General features: G+C 47.2%; 1 protein-coding gene and 1 pseudogene across 2 annotated transcripts in view; both read right to left on the bottom strand.

Annotated features, from left to right (window-relative positions):
* Nucleotides 1-319: 319 nt before the first annotated feature.
* On the bottom strand, nucleotides 320-1,168 carry LOC116398442 (trypsin-2-like; annotated as a pseudogene).
* A 331-nt stretch (nucleotides 1,169-1,499) lies between these two features.
* lipea (lipase, hormone-sensitive a) overlaps nucleotides 1,500-8,611 on the bottom strand; it is an 8,998-nt gene continuing 1,886 nt past the window's right edge. For both annotated transcript variants that reach the window (XM_031874829.1, XM_031874830.1), the window contains exons 2-11: nucleotides 8,338-8,585; nucleotides 7,671-7,955; nucleotides 7,322-7,412; nucleotides 7,087-7,232; nucleotides 6,802-6,987; nucleotides 5,718-5,870; nucleotides 5,366-5,510; nucleotides 4,494-4,721; nucleotides 3,120-3,511; nucleotides 1,500-2,422 (exon numbers count right to left, since the gene is read on the bottom strand). In XM_031874829.1, the coding sequence (XP_031730689.1) occupies nucleotides 2,168-2,422; nucleotides 3,120-3,511; nucleotides 4,494-4,721; nucleotides 5,366-5,510; nucleotides 5,718-5,870; nucleotides 6,802-6,987; nucleotides 7,087-7,232; nucleotides 7,322-7,412; nucleotides 7,671-7,955; nucleotides 8,338-8,585 (2,129 nt within the window). In that variant the 3' untranslated portion in view covers nucleotides 1,500-2,167. The remainder of the gene's footprint in view (nucleotides 2,423-3,119; nucleotides 3,512-4,493; nucleotides 4,722-5,365; nucleotides 5,511-5,717; nucleotides 5,871-6,801; nucleotides 6,988-7,086; nucleotides 7,233-7,321; nucleotides 7,413-7,670; nucleotides 7,956-8,337; nucleotides 8,586-8,611) is intronic.

Below are 8,611 nucleotides of genomic sequence, written 5' to 3'. Positions count from 1 at the left end.
ATATTTGGAATCTAAAATACCTTCCGGTATGACTGATTACAACACAACAGAGGGCATGTTATTATTCACAACAGCTCTTACTGCAGTAGAGGAGCTTTAAGCTCAACTTTAATTTAAAGAAATGGCAGGCGACCATCTGAACAGCAATCTCCAAAACAAGAAAGTTGAAAATTTCTAACACGACACATAATCCTCCTGAGATCAAAGTAAATAATGGCAACTTCTGAAGTGCTTTTTAAAGTCCCTAATTTTTGACAAATTGCTACCGACTGTGCCAACTACAGTGTTGACATATTACTCTATAAACTCGTATTAAGCATCACAGAACAGAGGTCTGTTGAGTGGACCCCACCTTGGCGTAAACCCCAGGACGATCCTCCTCAGCACAGCCCCGTCCCCAGGACACCACACCCTGCAGCTCCCCGTTACACACCAAGGGGCCACCAGAATCTCCCTGATGGGGAAGACGGGGACAACAACAACACTGTCGTAAACAATCACAAAATGATAAGAAAAATGCTCACAGAGGGACAGGTGTTGGAAATTAGCTTTAGCTACATTGGACACTGCTTCTGCAACTCTCTGTCTGTACTCGTCTCTTACAAATAACTGAATAAAATAAACATAATTATAATTAAAGAGTAAGTAAAAAGAAGACACAAAATCTAAAGGAATTTGATAAAAAAGGCAGGATGGGCAGATCCAGGTATTTAGTACAACCAACTGGGACACACGCACGCACGCACGCACGCACACGCACACGCACACACAAAGAAGTGCTCTTTGACCTGTGACACTGGTGAAACGTTTTTTCCTTGAACACAATGCCGCCCCCCCCCCCCAGACTTACAGGGTCTCTGGGTGGCTCCCCATCCAGAGACCAGACACCGGGTGCCCGCAGCTGGCGGGCAGGTCGACGGGCTGGACGTACTTGTCGATCTTTGCCAGCATGATGTTGTGGTTGATGGTGCAACGGACGTAGTTCGGGTGGCGGACGATGACAGCGGCAGCGATGAACTGCACGGGACCCGTCCTTGTAGCCGATGTGGTGCTCACCCAGACGCAGCTCGATGTCCTCGCCCCTGAGAGGCCACAGTGGGACGAAATGGGCAGGATGAGCTCATGCAGATGGTTAGAAAGGTCACCTGTTGGTGTCGTAGGTCTCCATCCGTCCCTTACTTACTGTGTAGGATGGGAAATGTCAAGCTGTCAATGGGGTCAAGTGTTAGAATGTTTGGGTTAAGGGTATGACGTCTGCAACAACAAGCTTGTGTACAGTAACAATACCAATTGTATACCAGCTCTTTGGAGAAATGTTTCCACATACTACATGCTACAATTTACGAATTGGCTGATTTAACAACATTTCCGGTTTACATGTTATACTGTACATAATCTGCTGCTGCTGCACAGAACAGGTTGTGCTCACAGAGGAGGTAACGCTCACATTCTGCTGCTGAAAAAATGTCCACGCTCCTTGAAAGAAACACCAGCAGCCCTTGGAAGTTTCAATTTTAATTCAGACTTTAAATATAAACAACAAAGTGTTAAATATTCAACATATGTTCGGAATTCATTTACAGTACAGCAAGTAACTTCTATAACCCACGTCCACATACCGCTGGTAAACAAAACAAAATAATAAGAGTGTGTCTGAAATGTGTTTTTCTGTGCAAGTAAACCTTGTCAGTTTGTGCAGTAATGTAGGCAAAGCTTCTCCTCTCACACTTTAGCAGCACTTTAAATTCAAGGCACAGCAGCTCCCATTCCTGACGTACAGTACATCAGATAAGAAACGACTACACGGGCTGGTTACGGGGAACTTCATGACAGCCTGTAAAAGTCTCAATGTGCGTTTGGATCTTGAACATGTGGGACAGACAAGATCATCATTGCCTCTCTTTGTCATCATTTCAGATCACACCAGAGCTGGTAAAGAAAGTTTTAAGCGTCTCTCTCGATTATAGCTGGTGACAGAAAAAATGTTGCGGAGTGGAGGTTTAAAGCTCAGTGTCCCTAAGCTTCCTCTATTCTTAAAGGTTTCGTTGCAGCCCTCATAATTCTCCCTGACTTGTTTCTTTTTTTTTTTTTCTCCAATCGATCCCTCCCTCATTACGTCAGTTGTCTTTTTTTCGCCTCAGCAACAACAAAGTCCCGACGGGTAAAATCAGCCCGACTGACTGCCGCTAGGAGATGTCTCTCCCAGCTTTGGTCGCTTGCGAAGGTTTCCTCGCTGAAAAATTATCCTCATTTGCTCCACGCAGATATCCGCGGCAACCTCCGTCTCCTTGACGAGCTGGTACAGGCTGAGGAAGCCGTGCGGCAGGTCCTCCACCACCGTCAGGCTCACGGGCTGGCCCATGTCGCGTAGCTTCTTGGCAAACATCACCGAGTCGTCCAGCAGGGCGTCCAGAGCAGAGGCCTGAGGAGGGGGAAACAAGGTTTAGGGGGGAAAAAACTCAAACGTAGTTCTGTATTGCAATTTCTACTGAAATATCTGGAATATCGGCCGGGCAGATTTATCTGTCTAGCTTCATCATACACCCAACACACATGAAAATGAAGCTGTGTGTGTGTGCGTGCATGAAACTGGACCACACCGAGCTCCTTCACGGATTCTCATGCATGCTTTTAGCCCCCAATTAATACAAGTGTGAAAATCAACTTGAAAACCCATTCCACACAATCCAATGACGTTAACATTCAGCTGTCTCTGTCTTCAGACAAAAATACAACAAGAGAAATCTTTGCCGTTTTGAAATAGCTGGAGAAAATCTGTGCCAAACCAGCATGCAGTCCAGAAAGGAAAGTTAAAGTGGAAGAATACCAGCAGCCAACAGAAATCATGTCATCATTACTGATTATGTCGATGAGTCCGTGAGCCCAACACACAGACGTGTCATTTCGTAGGAATCTTAAAGCCTGGTTCCAGATCTTAGTATTGACGCCCACGTCTCAAGCTTTCTTCAGCCAATCAAAATGAATGAATTAAGTAACAGGAAATGGCATCCGAGTCTGATTAACCAGGCTACAAAATGTGCCTTCGCTGAAGTTAGTTTAAGAGTTAAAATTGTCCTCGGGGTGAACATGAGGTTCCTCTCGGAGATATAAACTCTTACCACTATGTGTACAGGCGGCAGGCCTCTCAGCAGGCTTGCAGGAGCCAGCAGGGGCGACACAAACGGGTTCCTGATGACGGGGCAGGACGTCAGGCGAACGAAGGCCAGGCACTCGGAGCGCAGGGGCTCAAAGCCCTCTGGGTAATCCACCCGACCTCTGCAGTGTGTTGCGGAGGCACAAGCGGGCGTCCCGCGAGTCGCGCCGCCTGCGGACCCCGTCTGCGCTAACGACAGCGAGCGCACTCCCCCCGTAGTCCGCATGGGGTCCAGATAGGACTGGATCCAGTTGGAGGCTCCCTGGGTGAGATCGCTGAGCAGTGCGGCGGTGTCTCTGCCCAGAGCTCTCAGGCTGCCGTTGCCTACCGCAGTCTGCACCGTCTGGGAGTCTGCACCTGGGAGGGAGATTATGTGACGTAAGCAAATGTGTCGGATAGACTGACAAAAACACACCGAGAGAAAGAAGAACCTGTTTTCTTACTGTAGAAACACAGATAGTTTCAGATGTTCTGTAACAGTTTGCCGTTCCTTCTTTAAAGGGTGGAGAGTAATCAAACGAAAGAGCAAAACTGAAAAGCACAAGAAGCTGAAAACAGAGTCCTTGCAGGGAGCTAGGCAACACATCCTGATTCTTACTCTCTCCTCCGACACAGTATATACATCGTTCACATGGCAACAAGATGCTGACGTCACTCAGATTACTGAGGCTTGTTCTTTCACCCTGAGGATCTTCTGTTTTCACCTCACATATAGAAATTCCAGTGACATTTTTAAACCAAATACAGGAATCAGTCCGTCCAGATAGTTTTTTTTTTCTGCAAATGTAAAATCATAATTCTGTTCATCTGCAATGGGGAACAAAGCATTCTCTCAATGATACTCAGTGACAATAAGCACACAGAGAGAAGCTCTCCAACACCTGAGATACGAGTGTAGAAAAGCAAAAGTTTTCAAAGATATCGAGGCGATATGATAAAATCTGCTACAATGTTACGCTACTAGGAGCTCACTAGAGTCTCTCTGTTCCAGAAAGATGAACTGTTTATGGATTCAGTGTGACATGACTATTGTTGGAGGATTCAGAGAGCTCAGTGGTAAATCAGAGGCTTGTGGCAATAAAAAACATCCAACTAGGTGGAGCCACACACTTTGTATTTAGTGCAGAACAGTGCACATAACAGCAGGTTAATTATTCTCATCTTTCCTTTCACGTTATCCGGTTTCTACATTAATCCCTCACACATTCTGTTCCGGTAGCGCCGGAAAGTTCTCTTGTGTTAAATGAGGCGGCAAACGATGCTGCACACGCACGCGCACGCACGCACGCACGCACGCACGCACGCACGCACGCACACGCGCACACACACACACACCTACCTGCATAGGCATTGATGCACTTCGTGAGGACACCTAGAGGAAGCAGCGGGTCGATGAGCGTGAGCAGGCGGGACGGCGAGGCGTCAGTGGTGAGCAAGGTGGCGGGGTAGGCGGCCATAATGCCGTCGGGGACCCGGATGCCGCTGCTTATGGCCTTCATGGACACGGTGATGCAGAGGTTTCCTCCGGCGCTGTCGCCCGCCAGGCAAACACGCTCCGCCGTGGAGCCTGAGACACACGGACGGAGCCGTTGAAATAACATTTATTTTTACAATCAACACTTGAAATGGTGCGAGTGGTCACATATGACACTTTTCACGTTCTGATAATGTACAAACATCAAATCACATGCCACATTGAGGACATAAGGTGTCCCTCCTACTGGGGGACAAACGGTAACACCACATGTGAAATAGGTACACTGTGTAATAGTGTTGTGTAAATCTGTGAAGGTGCACAGACTCTCTATTGCTTTGTGTAGAAATGCAGCCGTCCACAGAGCTGCAGGTGTGGATGCATTGGCCCACACAGTTGCATTTTGAATCCACACATTCTGTTAAATCAATAAATACTCATTTGCATATATTTTTAAGTAATATTTTTCTCGTATCGGGGCAGTTGTATACATATATATAAGTGTAAGTAACTGTTCATACTTACAAGTGATTTTAACAATAAATACTGTGTGTTCTTGCAAAAAATCCTAATTCCCACATAAATAAATATGCAGTCAATCCCCAAATATGATCAGACGGACATAATAATCAGTTAAAATGAAAGACATGAATTCTCCCTGTTGGTTCACTACGGCCCTGTGTTGTCTGCAGCGTGACGCCGTGCACACGCACACACACACACACACACACACACACCCAGCAGATGACAGTTGTTCAGAGCCCAGCAGTAGGCGTAGAAGCATTCCTCCAGAGCTCTGGGAAACGGTGCTTCGGGTGACAGCGAGTAGTCCACGGAGAGGATGGGCATGCTCAGCTGCTTAGACCAAGTCCGCAGGTAATTCTGATTTGTGAGGGGGGATAGAGAGCAGAACAAATATGTGTGATGAATGGAAAACCTGCTTACTTTCATTGTAAACTTGTGAAACACTAAGTCGGATTGAAAGGTCTGGTGCTAAATATAACCGTTATTATAAGAAGATTAAGAGTACGGGTGGTAGTAGTAGTATTAACCCTGTGATACAGTTAACGCCAGCGTCGTGTGCCGTACCTCGTGGGATCTGGAGGTCTGGGCCACGAAGCCGCCTCCGTGGAAGTGGATGAGCAGCCAGGGGGAGCGAGGCTGCGTCTGTACCCAGGGGAGATGGGACGCGGTGATGGGGGGTGGGTTGCTTCGAGAATAAGCGAGTAACTCTTCGCTCGCCTAAAAAGTGAGAGGACAAGTCACAAGGTAATAAATAAATAAAGGACACCAAAACATGCCATTCTCTTCCAGAACGACACAGAAATGACCTTTTCCAAACCTGATTTACACATTTTCTACGTCATAATATACAACCACTTTATATAGCAATAATACAGTTCTTATTGGTAACAGATCGATTTGGGTCGGCTTGTACATTCGTTTGTACACTTTTGTGTTATGACTCTCATGCAGCCGATCGATCGGGTCTCTAATCTATCGAGTTCTTGAGAGTTTTCTAAAACAACTTTTAAAGGAAAATGCCTTTGTCAACATCAGGTCACATGACGGACAAAAAGAGACAGAAAATTCACGTGGAACTAATCACAATGGATCAAAGATCAAATGTCTTAAGATTGAATTTTCTTCAGCTCACGCAGATTTATTTGCATCACAAAGTGTACAAGTAACCCGAGCAGTCCTGAGTCAACTAACTTCACAATAGCATTGTACATTATTTTATACCTCCATTCTACCCTAAGCCCCCCTCCCCCTAAACTTTCACCAAGACAAGCTACACTGTGTACCTCGGACAAGTCATAACAAGTTTTGTTGATTAACCACAGTCTCCTTCCCCACTCGTCTTCTCCCGACTCCGCCTCTGGCCGCCCATCACAGCGACCGGCTCCCGTTCTTCCCTGCATTAGAAATCTTGCCCTACTTGTTCATCTACGTCATCCCCCCTCTATCTTCACCCGGGCTCCAAGGCCACTATCCTAGACTCCCTGTCTCAGTGGCGTGAATAACATACGACAATGATTCAGGCCAATATCACAGCGTGAATGTGAATATACATGGATACATTTCAAATTATGGATATGATTGATTTTACACAAATATATACGTCTAAGTAAATCTAAAACTATGTCTGGTCCACATTTGTATTGCTCACCTGTCCTTCTCGCAGCTCACAGGAGATCAGACGCATGAGGACTGGTCCGGGGCCCCAGTGGGCTATCGGAGGCGACACGGTGGCTGTTAGGCTGGGGTCCGAGGCCAGCGGGAGGTGCAGAGTGACAGGGGGCACGGTCAGGGTGAAGTTCACCTGCACTGGGTAAGAGGCTATTCTGCTGAAGCCCTGGAGGGAGACAGACATGCAGCGGATTGAGCGGTTAAAACACTAAAGGGGACTCTAGCTGAGTCGAGAGTCGGTAGAAGGATAATTGACCCGGCCTACTGCTAAAAGGCCGGACTCTGTGAGGTTCCAGAAGGACTTCCAGAACTGCATGTCCAGGTTCTGGGTAATGCGCTCGAACTCGGCACCCCGCAGCTCCGGATCGATGACGTACTTCCCCGATGTGAGGAGGGAAAGGGCCGCCAGACCTGGAAGAGGACGGGATGCTTTTGAGCGGGAAACACTTCAGAAAAAGGTCCATCAATGGCATGACATCATGGACAAAACCAAGACTTACCCAAACCCGACTGCTGTTTACTGTATGTCTCTCCATACGTGACCATGCTTATGACAACGGTCTGGAGGAACGGACGTAGACTTGGCGAGAACTGAGATAAGAAATGGACAGATAATAATAAGACAATTAAAACAAGATTCACATGCTTTTTCATTCTTAAAAATACTTTACATTATAACATAAACTGGCTATTTGGGATCTGATTTGTTTGGCTACATAACGTGACATGACGAGAGGTGCTCAGTGAGCGCTCAGAGCGATCGACAGGCTCGCATCCAAGTTATTGTGAATAATATTTTGGCGGGAAAACCAACTTTAGCGTGCTAAGAATTGGACAAAACCGGCTGACCTGGAAGCCCAGACAGCGGCCGTAGAAGCAGGCCTTGTGCATGGAGCTGTACTCCCGCACGAACCGGCGGCTCATGTCCCCGTCCTGCATGGAGTACAGCTCGCCGTAGCCGTTGTCCTTGATCAGCTGCTCGGCGAGGTGCAGCAGCGCCCGCAGCTGGCACAGAGCGCTGCAGTACGCCTCTATCTCCGACGCGTTGTGGTCCGCCCTGAAGAAGGCACTGTTGTAATTGGAGGCGATGTAACGCCCCTTGTGGATGATGTGCATAAGGCAAGACAGCAAGACCTGAAGGACAGAGAGAAATGTTTTTTGTATTTTCCATTTTCCAACAAATACCATAAAAAGACCAGAAACATGTGGAGTCAATGCTCTATGTAGCTTTTTTTGTGTCATAGAGCTCCATTGTTGTCCAAAACTGTCCAAAAAAACAAAGAGCCACAAAAATAGTAAAATTGTAACATACTGTATATTCTTCCTATTTCTTTAACATTTTATCGACCACATAATGAATAGATTAAACAAGAAAACAACCAATGGGGAAAATACTCGTTAGTTGCAGCCCTAATGATGATTCAAACTGTTCCATGTGACACCTTCAAAAACACAGCACTGTTAACAAACCAGCAGTGAGCGGAGCAACGCATCCAGTCATCGGGTTCGGTCGTACCTTGGCCAGTGTGCGGTAGCCGTTCGCGGGCGTTTGTGCATCGAAGTCATAGTGGTGGAAGACGGCGGTGAAGCTGGCGATCACAGGTTTCAGGGATCGGCCGTGCTCCTGGATCTCTCTCATGCACGTGACCAGGCGCCTGGCGACGGCGCCGTACGGCAAGTCGGAGGGCCCGCACAAAATGGAAATGTTGTCCTCGCATACTGTCTCCAAGGCTGCGAACACAACCTTGTAATCCATATCTGAGACTAGGGGGGGGGGGGGGGGGGGGGGG

This window comes from Anarrhichthys ocellatus, unplaced genomic scaffold (genome assembly GCF_004355925.1).
Source record: "Anarrhichthys ocellatus isolate YVR2014 unplaced genomic scaffold, GSC_Weel_1.0 scaffold84, whole genome shotgun sequence".
Classification (NCBI taxonomy): Eukaryota; Metazoa; Chordata; class Actinopteri; order Perciformes; family Anarhichadidae; genus Anarrhichthys; species Anarrhichthys ocellatus.
Note: the sequence above shows the minus strand (reverse complement) of the source record. Positions and strands in the feature narration are given on the sequence as shown.